This window comes from Stegodyphus dumicola, chromosome 2 (genome assembly GCF_044657685.1).
Source record: "Stegodyphus dumicola isolate Sdum_Otavi_A_Nest chromosome 2, ASM4465768v1".
Lineage (NCBI taxonomy): Eukaryota > Metazoa > Arthropoda > Arachnida > Araneae > Eresidae > Stegodyphus > Stegodyphus dumicola.
Genome location: NC_140769.1, coordinates 62,511,547 through 62,530,790, shown reverse-complemented (window position 1 = coordinate 62,530,790; position 19,244 = coordinate 62,511,547). Strand labels below are relative to the sequence as shown.

General features: G+C 33.2%; 1 protein-coding gene across 1 annotated transcript in view; it reads right to left on the bottom strand.

Moving 5' to 3' along the window:
• Nucleotides 1-3,184: 3,184 nt before the first annotated feature.
• The window catches only part of LOC146998457 (neprilysin-2-like), a 34,558-nt gene continuing 18,498 nt past the window's right edge, over nt 3,185-19,244 (bottom strand). Inside the window, exons 3-5 of the mRNA XM_085809981.1 lie at nt 17,921-18,016; nt 3,710-3,786; nt 3,185-3,443 (exon numbers count right to left, since the gene is read on the bottom strand). Of these exons, the coding sequence (XP_085666107.1) occupies nt 3,344-3,443; nt 3,710-3,786; nt 17,921-18,016 (273 nt within the window). The 3' untranslated portion in view covers nt 3,185-3,343. The remainder of the gene's footprint in view (nt 3,444-3,709; nt 3,787-17,920; nt 18,017-19,244) is intronic.

Below are 19,244 nucleotides of genomic sequence, written 5' to 3'. Positions count from 1 at the left end.
TATCATCATATGATTCCTTTTCCCAAGAAAAATAAAATTATTCTGAAAATACATAACGCAAATAGATTCTAATATTTTGAAAGTGTTCTGTCCACTTAAGCTTTATGTCTCTTCTAATTCCAGGAAATTTCGATTTATTTAGTCTTTATTCTCTTTCTGTTATTACTTTTTTCTATTCATTTCGAAGGCTTAAAAAATTATGTCTTTGAACATCGGGGAAAAAGTTGAATACATTTAATAAATAAATCTATCAGTATCCCAGGTGAGGTCTTTTGAATTAGTTTTATGATTTATTATTTATTCCGTTCAGTTCTGGTGCATTTGTATTTGAAAGGACTCTAATTATGCTGTGTACTTCTATAGTAGTAAAAATGATCTTTCTCGAAATTTGGGATGCTTTGATCTCTACTAACTGCGGTTTGTTTTGACGAATCGTTCTCAGAAGAGTCCTGAAGCTGCGTTAACTGATATGTTTGTGATATTTGGGCTATTTAATGGTAACAGTCAATCAGGTTCTTTCTTCTTATTTTTTTTTACTTACTTATTTCGTGACCTTCGGCACTATACGGAAAGGGAGGAATGCCTCATGGAGGTCTTTTAGAGAGAAACTGGCTCGTATCCAAGTTACACATGGATAAAACTACGAAAACTCCCATGCAGCCAGCCCGTCCGCCAGGACTCGAACCCCTGAGCGAATTACCAGCGTTCAGCGTCATTTACCGCTCGGCCGCTGGTGGGTTTTCTCATTAATTTTCCGCTATGAAAAAAGACTCTTCACATATAAATGTATTCCAAAACAAACGGATTATTTCTTCTTAATGCAAATATTCGTAACTAAGCTTATTTATTTTTGATAAGTACGAATAAAAGTTAGTAAATTCTGTCTCTTCAAATCTTTGAATACGATTTAACCCCATTTATAGATTTCTGGTACGATATTCATATACGCTTTTAATGGAAATGAAGGTAATGTAAACTCGGACTTCAAAAAGCTTAACTCTTTAAACCTTTAAAACACCATATTTGAAACAAAACCTTAATTGGAAAGTCTTCGCTGGCCGCGTAAGTTTGCCTCAGGTGCGCAAGCGTCCTCTGGCCACCATTTTCAGACCAGTGGCTTAGGGCTTAATATTGTTGCTTCAGAAATCTCTCCATCTCTTAAACTTGGCTTTTATTATTTCCCTTTTATAAATAGCTTTTTGCTTTGGATAATATTAATAACATCAGTTTTTTCTTATGTAAGACTGTTTTTTCATCTTTCTTTTGGGGTTGCTTTGGTTCTGTTTCTTGACGCATGTAGTTTGGCCGGTTCCGCAGCTCACATGAATTTCTGCAGGTCTTATGTATAAAGATTTTAAGAGTGTGTGTGGCTTAGTTGATTTCTTCAACAGTGTTTGCGCTTTTGATATTTTCGTGCATTTCGGGATGGAGGTATTGAAGAGCCAATAAAATTTTGCCACTGTCTTTGATTCAAAAACGCTGAATGCTACTGATGTCAACTTTTTCGTTGGCTTCGAAGCTAATATATTTATGATTAGACATGGAGTTTTCCTCTGTGATATGAGAGAGTCAGATCGGACACTTCTCTGCATGCATTTTTTTTTAATTAGGGAGGGGCATTGTTATTATTGTGTAATACATATGTTGTTAGCAGAAATAAAGTTTCCCTGTATTCGGTTATGGGCATTAAAGTCGCCCGCTATTAATGTTGGAGACATTGAGAAATTCTGTGTTAAGAAGCCTAATTTCTGCTGGTTCAAAATGAAGTCTCCTACTGAATATGAAAAGAGTGACGTTATTAGAAGTTGATCCTGTTAAACATACATAACTACATATCTTTCCGCTTTTATTAAGACTGGATTCCATTTTTTGTTTATGCAGATGGCAACAGCTTCCACTAAGCATTTCTGATCGTCCGGAGTGCTTTGAAGAATCTAAATGTTTGGGACTGAGGTTACAATACCTTTTATGCAATAAGGTTCCTGCACTAATATCAAATCTTTAGGGTTGTCATTTATAAGTTTGGCCATCTTAGAGAAGGTTAATTTCGTACGTTGTAAGTTTATTTGAAAAATTATGATTAGTGAATTGCTAGTGTATTGTGGTGTAATATTTTATTATTCTGGATGAGAATATTGAATGAATTTGTTAAATTTCCGAATAATTTGTTTTGGCTCTAAGTTTTTGCCCTCGACGTTAATAGAGGCTGCAAGTCGGACAGTACGCTATGTGATCAAGTATAGAATGAGTTGGTTTACCAGCTGTCACGAAATGGGATTCGATGCAGCTTTCCAGATACACTCTCATAAGCTACAGTTAACACTGGCTCGTACTTTATTTGCTTGCTCAAGTTTTACGTTTCATAGCTTTACGACCTAAAAGAATATCAATGATATGAATAAAAGCGAACAAGGGCAGAGTTTATCTCAAATAAATTTTACCAAAGATTCATGAACTACAAGAAATTAAAAAGGAACGAATACAGATTCGAATAACTGCTGTAAAAATACTAATAAATGCATATGTTGGTGATAATGCAGAATTTGTAGGTAGTTGTTAAACATTAATGAAAAGAACTTGTAAAGCAATTATTGATATCAACATCTGGTCCATGTCACAGGTATAAGAATTAGATAAAACTGATTGTCCGTGCACTGAGATATGTGAAGAGAAGGCGTGTAACGTGGAATTCCTAAAATCCTTATTTTGTTTCCTTACTTTGCATCAGAAATAGGGAAATCACCTCCATGGGTTGAATTAGCATCTCGGCGAAAAATCTCCATTATCAGAACTATTTCTTAAACTGAATCGGCATGATACGTGCTTTGACATTAGTACAATGATACGCATCTATTCAATGACAAGCCATTCCACGAATTAAAAGTACAAAGGTCTGGAAGTGAGAGAAGGGGCGTACTTCACTTAGTGCTTTGAATCGTTAACTAAGAAAACATTTCTAACGTGTTTCTGCCACAGGTGGAGAATTAGGGCCCATTCATGGTGTTGAATGAATTAATCTTGAGAGAAATATGTTTCTTTGCTAACATTTTTTCTGCTATAAATAAGTTCGTTACTTTAAAGCATTCGCATTTTCAAGAAATGCAGTTTTATATCGGAAAAAAAATTTCACTTTCTTTCATTATGTTAAAACCAAAATATAATAAAATTCATAAAGAAATACGTTTCAGAAATTTATTTAAATAAAAGTTGTAGCTGACAAATGTGGACTCATTTCAAATTTGCATATAACAATAGTGCTACATTTGCATCAGCAATACCAAGAAACAATAATAATACATCAAAACATCCTCTCTAAAATATTGAATTTTTTCAGTTGTCTTTCCTACAAGACTTTGCACTTGTTTATTGGATTCATTAGCGACCCTTGAACGCAATTGAAATCCTTGGAAAATTCTGGTATATTAGACATTCCTCCTATCACTCTGAAATAAAGAATTAAGTTTAGATATTTTTGTACAAAATAGGATATCAGTATTCAAATGATTATTTTCAAAATATGATTCTATTCCAAACTACTCATTGAATGAAAACCGTGCATTAGATACTTGAAATTATCAGAAATGACGAAGGAAACTTTAACATTCTCTTGCCAGAAGTGTAATATTTGCCGATGAATATGGTATAAAAATTACTTCACTGTAATAAATTGAATTATAACTTAAAATAAAAGGATCTATATTTCACTTACCTGAACTTAAATGGTGGATAATTTGAATTCCTTGTGTACTGCCAGATATATTCTGGTTCTAAATTCTGACACAATCCCTAAAATAATTTGAATAACTACGTTTACATATACTATATATGGTAGAAAAACTTTTAATATATAAACATTTGGCATATTTCAGATACAGTGAAAACCTCTTCCAAGATAACGATCTGAGATTTCATTTCTGTTACATCTTTTACGAAGATAGTAGTCTGAAGAAAAAAATTATGATTAGGTATGCATGCTTTCTTATAAGCTAGAAAACACTGATAGCTATCATAAGTAACAGACAGAGAGAATCGTGAGAATTTCACTATATTACATGGGTTATTTCTTCGCTATAAAGATATGCGTTTTGTAGCAGAACTCATAATACTGCTGCATTTTACTTTTACGTGCACTAAATTATCAATTTAAATATCTCATTTGCTCCAAATATTTTGAATAGTTTTTAATTTAAAAAAACCATACTAAAATTTTCCAATTAATCATTTGTCCCAAAGCAAACAGTTTAAGTATAATTGTAAGTTGTGTATTAAATATTTTTTATCATGCGCGAATAAATGAAGTATATGTGTTCGTAATGGATAAAGGGCGTACAAAATGAAATGTGTTCGAATAGAATACACAAAATAAGATCCTCGTTTATTTAATAATGATCACTTAGTGTTATAAATGAGAGTTAATGTATTATTTGGTAGAAATAGTGCCTTTTCCTGAAACAGAATCTTCATATGATGTTTTAAGTAATTCTCCGTTGCATACGTGAAAGGGTATTTGAAAATTATGCCTAGTAAGCCAGTTTGAATCACATTTGTTGGTTTCGTAAGCAATTAAGGGCTGCCGTTATCAGCTCAGAACTTTTTTGACCTAAATCAGAAACCATTCTGGCAGCAACAATTTATCATACGAATCTTACCTAAATATTATTTATTATATTATTTTAGAAGTGAACAACAAAAATGAGTATATTCTCAAATATTCACAGGACTAATTTCGAGGGTTTTACCGAACCATTAGCCTCAGTTGCCAAGGTGCAAATGAACCAGAAAACATATAATAATAAGATAAGAAGGGCTGGACAGGACTTTTCATTATTCTGCAGCCAAAATTATTCAAAAAACATTTTCCATTGCTGAATTAGATTTTCTAGAGAAGTTTCACATTAAAAAAAAAAACTTTTTCTGTTGCAGTTAACGATCCATCTTTACCTTGAGCTTTAAAAGAAATTATACTTTAGTTTTCTTTTTTCATTAATAAATGGCGCCAGTAGCTTAACTTCTGTCCAGCCATTCTTATCTTATCCCTATATCTTACCTCGTTCATGTGCACTTTGGCAGCTGAGGCTGATGGTTCGGTAAAACAATCTAAACTAGTCCGGTGAAAATTTGCAAATATAACGCTGATTTGTGTTGTTCACTTTTAAATTAATATTTGTTCGGCGCATAATTTTAACCTAAATTATAGGAGCTCCAAACAGGTCTGTTTTTTGTATCCTTTTTTCCTACATGGTTGTTTTCGTCATTTTGTGATTCTATGAGTTTCGGAAGTGTTTTTCCAACTTTTAAAGTTTGATCTAGGATTTACAAATTTTAATTTTTCTTATTTGATATTGTGTTTGTTTATCTGATTTCATGATTTCTAGTTGCAAATCTTTTGTTTTGTATTCATTTCCGTGTGAACATTTTCCATTATTTTGAGCTTTATTTTTGTTTAGTTAAATAAGATTGATTTTCTTCATTGTTTATCATGCCTTCATCCATTAATCGTTTCACTAAATTACGCCTGAAACGACAGAACTTTCTGAATCCCCTTGACTTTTAGCTAAAGTGTAAACGTAAAAAATGTATCCCCAAATTCATTCAAATTAAATCTAGCCAACAATCTTCCAATCGTGTTCCCAGAATTCACTTAAACTGCAAAGTTGCCTTGCCTCGGTCCATCATAAGGAATATAAGTCAACATTTTTCCAAAATTGAACTTAAGCTACATAAGCTTCATCTGGAACTCGTTAATTCGTATCCAAAATTCACTGCCATGAACAAAAGTCTTGGTCTAGAACTGAGAATGTGGTTAACCGTCATAAAAACGCTCTTGCATTCAAATTCCAAGTAGTTTAAAAAATCTTTCTATTGTAAATATTAAGCCAATAGTTAATATTTCCAGCGTTAGTTTATCAGAAGAATAAGAGAGTATCCTGAAATATAATTTTAACTTCTCACATACGTCAAAACCTTCGATCCCACAGACTTTTTGGCTCTTATCGAAAACGTTTTTAAATTCAGTAATGTTTCAGATACACACAAAGAAATAATTAGGCATCTTATCGCCCATACTATAAAATTCAATAATAAGCCTTTGAAACCAAATCTAAAAGAGGGAGAAACAGCGAAAATGCGCGAAATTCATTATAACCCGGACATTATCATTTCAAAGGCCGACAAAGCTGGCTAGATAATCGTTATGGACAAGAACACTTACATCAATGGTGTCACTAAACTCTTAAACGAAGGACCATATAATCCGATTCATAAAGAACCTTCACCTTCGGACATCTCAAAAATAAAAACTGCGATCAAATCTTAACAAATCAACTGAAAACAATTGCTTATCTGCTGCGAATTGTGCCAGATTATATGCTCTTCCCCAAATTCATAAAATTGGTATTCCTCTCCGCTCTATTGTATCAAATTTAGGAACTGCCTCGTAATCATTTGCTAAATATTTAGTTTCTAGATTTTAAACTCTATTAGAAAATAGCATTTACACCATAAAATTCAACAGAGTTTTTAAAAAAGGTTAAAAGCATTTCTACTAGAAATCTACTCATGGCTTCTTTTGATGTAAAATCATTATTTACCAGTGTTCCAGTGGAAGAGTGCATTAAGACGTCTAGAAACGAGACTTCGTGAATTTAATTTCTCCTGCATCGAAAATGATGAGCTAATTTCCCTTACTCAACTCTTATGCAAACCTATTTTGCTTTTCAAAACAAGCATTACCAGCAAACTGAGGGATTAGGCATGGGAAGCGCTATTAGTCCCATCCTGGATGATATCTACATGCATTATTTTGAATGAAAATTATTTGAAATTTTACACTTCCCGGTAGGGTTCCACTACCCAGACAATACTTAATTTTTTTTAATTTGATAGTTCTACTTTAATTTGATACTAAATTTGATACTCTTACCCTCTTTGACGAAAATAAAGATTATTTAAATAAAGTTCTTTCAACAATGCATTCCATTTATCCTGCTATTCAGTTCACTTTTGAACTTGAAACATGCAATTCTCTTCCGTTTCTCGACATTTTGATCACACGTCACACATACAACTTCAGTACTACTGTTTACCGTAAACCTTCATCGGTTTGCCTTCCACCACACTTCAAATCATGTCATCCGACTAAACAAAAGTTAGCTTCATTTTATTCCTTTGTTTTCGTGCACTTCAAATTTGCTCCTCCAAACTGGTCCTTGATCAAGAAATAAATTACTTAAAAGCAGTAGCTATTGACAGGAACTTTTCATGCAATAAACCAAGGAATTATAAAAATTCTCGTCTCAAGACACAAAATAGCATACTCTTAAGGCACAAGAACACGCCGAATAAATACTGATTCAGAAGTCAAACAACAAAAATCAGCGTTAATTCACAAAATTTTCACAGGACTAGTTTCGATGGTTTTACCGAACCATCATCTTCAGCTGCAAAACCGCAAATGAACAAGATAGGAAATAATGCTTAGATAAGATAAGAAAGCCTGGACAAGAATAAGCAAGTGGCGCCATCTGTTGGCGAAACCAGAACTAAAACATAATTTCTCTAAAAGCCGAAGGCAAATTTGGATTGGAATTAGGATCGTTAACTAGAACAGAAAGATTTTTATGAATGTGAAATGCCTCTAGAAAATCCAGTTCTCCAATGGAAGATGTTTTTTGAATAATTTTGGCAGCAGAAAAATTGAAAGTGTGATTTTCGGACCAACAATGTTGAGCAACAGAAGACTTCTGTGTTTCCTTTTTTCTAACATATGCCTCATGTTCTTTGACGCGAAATTTTAAGGCTCTCTTAGTTTGGCCAATGTAAATTAAAACGCACTGGCAAGGAATCCTATAAATACCCCAGGAATTCATATCCGGAATGGGGTCCTTGAGTATAGAAGTTGGAATTTTATTGATGGGAGAGTAAACAACCCGAAAGTTAAATTTCTGCAAAATATGTGCAACTTTATAGCTAATTGATGGAAAGAAGGGAATGACAACAGAATTTTTATAATCTCCTAAAATAAGAGTGTGGCTTTTAGTGTGTTGAGATGAGAATTTTTTAACTGCTTGATTAATAATGTTGGGTGAAAAGCCCCTGTCAATAGCTATTGCTTTTAAATAATTTAGTTCTTCATCAAGGGCTAGTTTGGAGGAGCAAACTTGAAGAGCACGGAAAACATAGGAATAAAATGAAGCTAACTTTTGTTTAGTCGGATGACATGATTTAAAATGTGGTGGAAGGCAAACCGATGAAGGTTTACGGTAAACTGTAGTACTGAAGTTGGATGTGTTACGTGTAACCAGAATGTCGAGAAACGGAAGAGAATTGCAAGTCTCAAGTTCAAAAGTGAACTGAATAGCAGGATCAATAGAATTCATTGTTGAAAGAACTCTATTTAAATCATCTTTATTACCTTCAAAGAGGGTAAAAGTATCGTCTACGTATCGGAACCATGCCGGGAAGTTTAAAGTTTCAAACAATTTTGATTCATAATAATGCATGTAGATATCAGGCAGGATGGGACTGAGGGGGCTTCCCATGGCTAATCCCTCAGTTTGCTTGTAATATTTATTTTGGAAAACAAAATGTGTTTGTATCAAACAGAGTTGAGTGAGAGAAATTAGCTCATCAATTTCGATGCAAGAGAAATGAAATTCGCGAAGTCTGGTTTCTAGACATCTTAATGCACCCTCCACTGGGACATTGGTGAATAATGATTTTACATCAAAAGAAACCATGAGTAAATTACGAGGAGAAATGTTTTTAACCTTTTTTACAAACTCTATTGCATTTTTTATGGTGTAAATGTTATTGTCTAATAGAGTGGAAAATCTAGAAACTAAATATTTAGCTAATGGATACGAGGCAGTACCTAAATTTGATACAATAGGGCGGAAAGGAATACCACTTTTATAAATTTTGGGAAGAGCATATAATCTGGCACAATTCGCAACAGATGGGATAAGCGAATGTTTTAAGTTGCTTGAAATGATTTGCGAAGATTTGATCGCAGTTTTTATTTTGGATAAGTCCGAAGGTGAAGGATCTTTAGGGATCGGATTATATGGTCCTTCGTTTAAGAGTTTAGTGACACCATCGATGTAAGTGTTCTTATCCATGACGACTATCTGGCCACCTTTGTCGGCCTTTGAAATGACAATATCCGGGTTAGAATGAATCTCGCGCATTGTAACTCTTTCTCTCGCAGTTAGATTTGGTTTCAAAGGTTTATTATTGAATTTCACATTATGAGCGATAAGATGCCTAATCATTTCTTTCTGTGAATCTGAAACTTTACTGAACTTAAAAGCTTTTTCGATAGGAGCCAAAATCTTTGGAATCGAGGGTTTACAGGTTTATGAGAAGTTAAAATTATATTTTAGAATTCTCTCTTGTTCTTCTGAAAGACTAACATTAGAAATATTAACTATTGGCTTGATGTTTACAATGGGAAGATTTTTTGAACTACTTGAACTGGAAGACTGTAAAAGAAGTTTTTCGAATTTAACTGCAAGGGTGTTTTTATGACGGTTAACTGCATTCTCCGTTCTAGACCAACACTTTTGTTCAAGGGCAGTGAATTTTGGATATGTTTTAGCGAGTTCCAGATGAAGCTTATAGAGTTCATGTTCAATTTTGGACAATTGTTGACGTGTATCCCTTATCACGGACCGAAGTAAGGCAAGTTTGCAATTTAACAGAATTCTTGAAACGCGACTCGAAGGTTTTTGATTAGATTTGATTTGAATAAAATTGGGGATCAATTTTTTACATTTACATTTAAGTAAAAAGTCAAGATGATTCAGGAATTTTTGCCGTTTCAGGCGTAATTTAGTGAAACGATTAACGGATGAAGGCATGATAAACAATGCAGAAAATCAAACTAAATTAACTGAGCAAAAATACACTATATAATTAACTGAGCTATAAATATTATAATTAACTGAACTATAAATATTATAATTAACTGAGCAAAAATAACTTGCTCAGTTACTTTAGTTTGATTTTCTGCATTGTTTATCATGCCTTCATCCGTTAATCGTTTCACTAAATTACGCCTGAAACGGCAAAAATTCCTGAATCATCTTGACTTTTTACTTAAATGTAAATGTAAAAAATTGATCCCCAATTTTATTCAAATCAAATCTAATCAAAAACCTTCGAGTCGCGTTTCAAGAATTCTGTTAAATTGCAAACTTGCCTTACTTCGGTCCGTGATAAGGGATACACGTCAACAATTGTCCAAAATTGAACATGAACTCTATAAGCTTCATCTGGAACTCGCTAAAACATATCCAAAATTCACTGCCCTTGAACAAAAGTCTTGGTCTAGAACGGAGAATGCAGTTAACCGTCATAAAAACACCCTTGCAGTTAAATTCGAAAAACTTCTTTTACAGTCTTCCAGTTCAAGTAGTTCAAAAAATCTTCCCATTGTAAACATCAAGCCAATAGTTAATATTTCTAATGTTAGTCTTTCAGAAGAACAAGAGAGAATTCTAAAATATAATTTTAACTTCTCACAAACCTGTAAACCTTCGATTCCAAAGATTTTGGCTCCTATCGAAAAAGCTTTCAAGTTCAGTAAAGTTTCAGATTCACAGAAAGAAATGATTAGGCATCTTATCGCTCATAATGTGAAATTCAATAATAAACCTTTGAAACCAAATCTAACTGCGAGAGAAAGAGTTACAATGCGCGAGATTCATTCTAACCCGGATATTGTCATTTCAAAGGCCGACAAAGGTGGCCAGATAGTCGTCATGGATAAGAACACTTACATCGATGGTGTCACTAAACTCTTAAACGAAGGACCATATAATCCGATCCCTAAAGATCCTTCACCTTCGGACTTATCCAAAATAAAAACTGCGATCAAATCTTCGCAAATCATTTCAAGCAACTTAAAACATTCGCTTATCCCATCTGTTGCGAATTGTGCCAGATTATATGCTCTTCCCAAAATTTATAAAAGTGGTATTCCTTTCCGCCCTATTGTATCAAATTTAGGTACTGCCTCGTATCCATTAGCTAAATATTTAGTTTCTAGATTTTCCACTCTATTAGACAATAACATTTACACCATAAAAAATTCAATAGAGTTTGTAAAAAAGGTTAAAAACATTTCTCCTCGTAATTTACTCATGGTTTCTTTTGATGTAAAATCATTATTCACCAATGTCCCAGTGGAGGGTGCATTAAGATGTCTAGAAACCAGACTTCGCGAATTTCATTTCTCTTGCATCGAAATTGATGAGCTAATTTCTCTCACTCAACTCTGTTTGATACAAACACATTTTGTTTTCCAAAATAAATATTACAAGCAAACTGAGGGATTAGCCATGGGAAGCCCCCTCAGTCCCATCCTGGCTGATATCTACATGCATTATTATGAATCAAAATTGTTTGAAACTTTAAACTTCCCGGCATGGTTCCGCTACGTAGACGATACTTTTACCCTCTTTGAAGGTAATAAAGATGATTTAAATAGAGTTCTTTCAACAATGAATTCTATTGATCCTGCTATTCAGTTCACTTTTGAACTTGAGACTTGCAATTCTCTTCCGTTTCTCGACATTCTGGTCACACGTAACACATCCAACTTCAGTACTACAGTTTACCGTAAACCTTCATCGGTTTGCCTTCCACCACATTTTAAATCATGTCATCCGACTAAACAAAAGTTAGCTTCATTTTATTCCTATGTTTTCCGTGCTCTTCAAGTTTGCTCCTCCAAACTAGCCCTTGATGAAGAACTAAATTATTTAAAAGCAATAGCTATTGACAGGGGCTTTTCACCCAACATTATTAATCAAGCAGTTAAAAAATTCTCATCTCAACACACTAAAAGCCACACTCTTATTTTAGGAGATTATAAAAATTCTGTTGTCATTCCCTTCTTTCCATCAATTAGCTATAAAGTTGCACATATTTTGCAGAAATTTAACTTTCGGGTTGTTTACTCTCCCATCAATAAAATTCCGACTTCTATACTCAAGGACCCCATTCCGGATATGAATTCCTGGGGTATTTATAGGATTCCTTGCCAGTGCGGTTTAATTTACATTGGCCAAACTAAGAGAGCCTTAAAATTTCGCGTCAAAGAACATGAGGCATATGTTAGAAAAAAGGAAACACAGAAGTCTTCTGTTGCTCAACATTGTTGGTCCGAAAATCACACTTTCAGTTTTTCTGCTGCCAAAATTATTCAAAAAACATCTTCCATTGGAGAACTGGATTTTCTAGAGGCATTTCACATTCATAAAAATCTTTCTGTTCTAGTTAACGATCCTAATTCCAATCCAAATTTGCCTTCGGCTTTTAGAGAAATTATGTTTTAGTTCTGGTTTCGCCAACAGATGGCGCCACTTGCTTATTCTTGTCCAGGCTTTCTTATCTATCTTATCTAAACATTATTTCCTATCTTGTTCATTTGCGGTTTTGCAGCTGAAGATGATGGTTCGATAAAACCATCGAAACTAGTCCTGTGAAAATTTTGTGAATTAACGCTGATTTTTGTTGTTTGACTTCTGAATTGGCATACTCTTGTTTTAGGATATTATAAGAATTCTCTTGTGATTAGTTTCTTTCCATCAGTTAGCTATAAAATTGCACATATTTCACAGAAATTTAACTTTCGAGTCGTTTATCCTCCTATGAATAATTTTCGGAGTTCCATATTTAAGGATCCCATTTCGTATATGAATTTCTGGGGTGTTTGCAGGATTCCTTGCTAGTGTGGTTTAATTTACATAGGTCAAACTAAGAGGGCCTTGAAATTTCGCTTTAAAGAACATGAGGTATATTTTAGGAAAAAGGAAATACAGAAGTCCTCTGTTGCCCAGTATTGTTGATTCGAAAATCATATTTTTCCTTCTGCAGCCAAAATTATTCAAAAAACATCTTCCATTGGTGAATTAGATTTTCTAGAGGCGTTTCACATTAAAAAAAAACTTTCTCTTCTGCTTTCTAATTGCAATCCATATGTAAATTCAGCTTTTTAGGAAATTATATTTTAGTTTTATTTTCATCAATAGATGGCGCCAGCCATTCTTATCTTATTACTATATCTGATCTCGTTCATTTGCACTTTGGCGGCTGAAGATGGCGGTTCGGTAAAACCATCGAAACTAGTCCTGTGGAAATTTGCAAATATATAGCGCTGATTTTTGTTGTTGACTTCTAAATTAATATTTGTTCGGTGTGTAATTTTAGCCTAAAATATTTAATATGGCATATTATTTTGTATAAAAGATTTATCAACAGATAAATCTTTTATACAAAATAATCGTAATATATGAATTAATTGCTTTTTTTTTTCCTTTTTACCTCAATTATAAATTACTATTTCTGCTACCATCTTTGTCCAGAATTTTTTATATATACATGTGACATATATTTACGTATGTGTAAGTGGCAGAGAAAAATGTCAGTTGGTGTTGCCAAAGCCGATCATAATGAAAACGGTTTTGGAACTGGTGATTTCGTGTGAGCAACAGGTACTCATAAACTTGAAGATCATCTTTATTTAAAATGTACTCGTATAATAATTTCCCTGTTTAAACCTTATTATTTTATTCATTTGTCAACGTTATTTTTTATTTATTTGTTAACGTATTAAAGGATGTATAACTATTTACCTGTATGATGTATAACTATTAAAGGATGTATATTACCAGATGTATAACTATTCTAGATCTCACTCAAGGTTACTAGCAAATGCCACTAACTAAAAGAGCTCAACATTATGCTGCTTTTATGACAAATTCTGACACCTTTAAACTCCTGAAATTTGAAGAGAATAATCTTGATCATATGATGTCGGATGAATAAATTTCGGGTTAAATTCGGGATAAAAATTGTTCCGTACGATTTAAGCCGTTTGATTGCAGAAATATGGGGAAATTGTTAGGAATTCGCTGTACCCTAAATTGATGATTTTGCAGTATTCGAAAAAACCCGGGAAGAACATTTGAAGCACCTACAAGTTGTCTTGGAGAAATTCAAACTTGCTGAACTACCTATTATGCCTTCGAAATGTCCGTTTGTCCAAACGACCATTAAATACACATGTCATATAGCAGGACAAGGTGAAAGGAGACCGGGAGAAATAAATGTCCAAGCCATAAAAGAGTTTCCTACACCTACTACGAAAACACTGGGGGTATTCATCTAATTTATATTTGTCTGGTAGATCATTTTTAAGCCTTGAGAGGTTTTATCGACATTATATTTCCAAATTTTCTGCGATTCCTGCACCATTGGCAGATGTTTTAAAAGGAAAATGTTGCAAATCAGCTATAAATTTAACTGATTATTGCCAAACGTTTTTGAGAAACGGTTATCAGAAAATCTAGTCTTATACAGCTCAAACTTTTCTTAATCATTTACAGTTCAGTGTAGTACTTCAAATATTGATGTCGTATTGTCACATATAAAGGCTAATAGCGAAGAACATCCAATAATGCTTCTTAGCAAAAACCTTTTATTTACTGAACAGAAGTATATTACGATGTAAAGGAAGTGTGCAGCCATTGTATTTCCAGTACAAAAATTAAAATCTCTTGCTAGATGGATCTCATAAATTCATCATTCAGACTTATTAAAATACTTCCGTGTGGTTGGATCAAAGTACTGGGACTTCCCCTAGACTATTACGCAGGGATTTGATGTCACAAATTTTTAACTATGAAGTTGTATAACCTCACGGCTTTCAAGCGCATAGTCATGGCAAGGAGAGATTTTTTTAAAACAGTAAATGGTAAGAGAAAGTTAAAAAAAATAGTTTTTGGCAGAATAGTAATTGAAATAAAACAATAGAAGCTAACAACGTTAAGATGTATGGCTTCCTGTTTAATTATTGGCAGCTCAAAGCAGGAACCGAATGACTTATCCGGTTAAAGAACATCTAGTTCTTAAGAATTCACTTGTTGCTTCGAACCACGGGAGATCCAATCCTAGATGGTGAATTTTTCAGTAATGATCCCGATTCTACTTAATTAAATGAATCATTTCGATTCAATGAAGTTTGAAGAGAATCTTCTTGATCATATGCTGTCGGATGAATCATTTTGATTCCGTGAAGTTTGAATGAAATCCCATTGATTCTATTGTTAGCCGAATCATCCCGATTCATTGAAGTTGTGAAGAATCACTCTGATTCTATGCAAACTTTGTTGAATCAACCGATTAAGTAAAGTTTTGAAGAATCGCCCTGATTTTGCGTGGTTTGCAGATTTGAGTGAGTCACCTCGATTCCGTGATGTGAATTGTAATATAGTCGAAAATAAGTACCATGTATGCTTTTAAATTAATTGGTATTTGCTTTATTTAGTTTAAATTTGTCTTCCGTGTCTAAATTGCGACATTTTTCTTTTATCTTCCACACAATGGACGCTGGTAACAATAAACTATGTACATAATGCTCATTCTGGTAATGAACCTAATGGTGATGAAGATGAACTGTCGCATTATTCTGAATCATTTCAAGTGTTCAGGTGGGACAAAGGGAATTTGTATGAGAGATATTATGATAATGATGAAGATGTCCTTTTTAAATAAACCTTTACATAATTGATAAATACAAAAATCCTCTAAACTCGTCATGAAAAGGTTCCCTATTTGCTGTACATATAAATTGGAAGCAAAACAAAAATGTCGATAATTTAAGTTGTATTAATTTGTTGTGTTCATCTAATTTATATTTGTTACTGGTATATTTGAAAATTTTTCTGTGTTGTGAGCAGTTTTAATATAGTAATCTGAAAAAGGTACACAGAACTGAGTTGCGAATACAAGTAAATAAAATTCCATGAGAGAAGGTGCTTAAAACTGTAACGTCTTTGCATTGCTACGCTACCAAATAATTATCCTGAGAGAAATATTAAAGTCTTCGCGCTGGAAATGACGAAGTTTTGCAAATTTGAGAAATAAAAAGTCTGATATTCGACTAAAATGATGAAATGTTTTTAAGCATTTCACTACAACATGACGGACGCATTTACACATTTTATCAGAATAATTCAATGTTGAGGCCTTGGGAAATATTGATGTGAGACCTATTAACTCTCCTTTTGATCAATTTGGCTTCAGGAACTAAAAAATAAACGGATGAAATTCAAAGCTGCGCAGCTGCTCACTTAGACCAGCCAATTAAGACACTGGTTATCCGATAAATGGAAACTAATATACTCGACAAACGTAATTGTTTTTCCTGGTATTTTGAGAACAGAATGATCTGTGCATATAGAAACCGCTCAGTTAATTCATCGATCCTCCTATATTAACACGATATTATGCAGGCTATGGCGCCATAAAGTTATTGAAGATACTTTTTTACACATTTTATATTTTTCGCACATTTAACTTACATTTGAGCACCAATAATATGACTGATATTATTTGCCACCTCTGTTTTTGTTTCGTTTGAAGTTAAAAACTGTTACTCTACAAGTACTTATTTATGTTTCTGAATGTCTTCAGGCAAATGTGATGGGGCAGTGATATACAGATATATCAGGTAAGGTATGCCATCCAAATAAAGCATTTAAAAAATTGGGGGCATTAACAAGCAAGACGTAACTCAATATAAGAAAAAGTGTCAAAGCATGCCCCATGTTTTAAACTTTCAAATATCCTTTTTTGTGTCCGCTTTTAATGCAAATGTTACTAAGTTCATAAATTTGTGCAAATAAGCTGATGATCAAATGCTAAACTGACAAATTTTGTTTGTATCTAAACTTCATTTGAATAAAGTTAAATCCTCGACTAGACTTTTGGGAACTATCATATGGGCATAATGTGCAATTAAAATAATGTAAATTTGATATCAATTGAATCAAATAATGCAAATTTTGTTTCTGTACTTGTAGGTGCTTGCAACAATCTGGATTTGAATCTTACCCTTTTCTAAACCGGTACCGGGATTCACACTTTGAAGTGCAACTCAGAATGTTTAAAGATTTAACGCGAAAGAGAGCATCTATTTTAAGCACACAATCTGTTGAAAGCAATTCAAAAGTTCTGCATACAAACTAAAATTGCATCTGATAGAGGAATTAACACAAGTACACATTTTGAGGTAATAAACAGGCAAAGCAAATTTGATTCTTTACACTATTGTAGCAGGAAATGAGGAATACTTCTAATATTGTATGTTCATTTAACATTGCTCCACAACCTATGTAACATTGCTCCACAACGTATGAATGTTAGTTAATCAACGGCCTTTAGTGTTGAAATCTATGTAGAAATAACAGTCATTAAAAACTGACAGAAAGTTTTCCATATCTACAATATATGTAGAGAGATTGAATGAATTTCTTCAATTCTGAAGATGCCGAGGACAAAGTACTATCCTACACCACTCTAAAATTTTTATATCGGTCATCAAAACTCCTAAATATATTTTGTTTAATTCGTAGTAAATAAAAATATGATTTCTTACAAAAATGGTGTTCCAAAATAGGTAGTACGTCTCCTCAAAATCCACATTACTTATCATAAACATTATTTGTTCATAATCGTCTTCATATGCTTCAAGCACCTGTTCCAGCTTTTAAGAAAAGGTGTTGAAGCTCGAGCTACGCAAATAGCTTTGGGAGAGGAAAAGTAGGAATCACATTATACAGATTAATAGTAATAATGTAGCGCTTTTAAGTGATTTTGTTTTAAATATAGGAAACGGTCAGTTACAATGAATAAGCATTTCCTTATAAGCCTCTTTTCTTCCCCTTGTTAGTTCTATTCACATTTGCTTTCAGGAAATATAGTGTAAAGGAGGAAATATGGGGGAACTAAAAATCTTTTTATGAAAACTCTCTTTTTTATAATTTTTCTATTTCCTTATTTATTGCAAAAATATTTTAGCAAAGCTTAAACGATCTTAAAATAACTATTCAATTGAATGACAAAAAATTACTTGTGCTGCATTTATCCAGAACAACTGGTTCTTGGTATAATTCAGTCCCGGAAGATCGGACTCGATTTTATGATCTCTTACCCACCTTTGATAAGCCTATATAAGGAAAAAATTAAGTAAACACATCATTCACATGTTAACATGCTGCACATATGCATGCTTGTTATCATACACTTGCCATTTCAAAACCGCAGATAAAGTACGGGCCACTCTATAATTTTTTGCAATACTTATTTTAATTTTAGGATTTTGAGCATCGGCTTTAAATACTAAGAGAAAATTTACTACTTCATTTTTAACTATTTTTGTTCATATAATTTACAGTATTTCACATGGTATTAATTCATATAATTTATAAACGTTCATATTATTTTATAGATTTATTTTATGTAAACATTTCTGAATAGTGCGTAGCATTTCAGGATAAAAAATAATTTCAAATACAAAAATAACACAATATTTCATTTTGAAATAAACCACTGAAATATGTCCACTGACAGGAACCGATTTTGTAAGTTACGCCTTAAGCGTACGAAATTCTTGAGTCATCTACAGTTTCTACTTAAATGCAAACATCAAAATATCATTCCCAAATTCATACATGTGAAATGTAGCCTTAAAGCTTCGGTTCACGTTTCAAAAATTTTGCATAAATTCAAATTGGCACTTCTTCGTCATATTATAAGGAACACGCGCAAACGTTTATCTAAATTTGAATTTGAATTATATTACCTCCATTTACAAATTGCTAATTCCACTGAAAAATTTTCCTTATTTGAACATACATCCTGGTGTAGAACCGATACCGTTTGTCAACGGCATAAAAATGTGCTTATTTCTAAATTTCTTAAACTCACACACCAGTCGGATAGTCCCACCTATCTAGCTGATCTTCCTTCTGTAAACGTTAACCCCATCGTTAATATCTCCGATAGGAATCTTACAGAGGATCAGTTAAAAGTATTAAAATATAATTTCAACTTTTCAAAGACATCTAAACCTTCAATTCCTCAAATCATCGCCTTTAAATTCTCCAAAATTTCGGAAACGCAGAAGGATACAATCCGCCACCTAATTACTCATAACGTTAATTTTAACAACAAATCTTTGGGTTCGAATCTTAGGAAAAAGGAAAATGAGATCTTACGTGAAATTCATTCTGATACTAATATCATTATCTCTAAAGCTGATAAGGGCGGACAGATCGTTGTTATGAACAAACACACATATATTACTGGAGTCTCTAAACTGATAAATGAAGGCCCATACTGCTCGATCCCTAAAGATCCTTCAACTTCGGACCTCATGAAAGTTAAAATGTCCA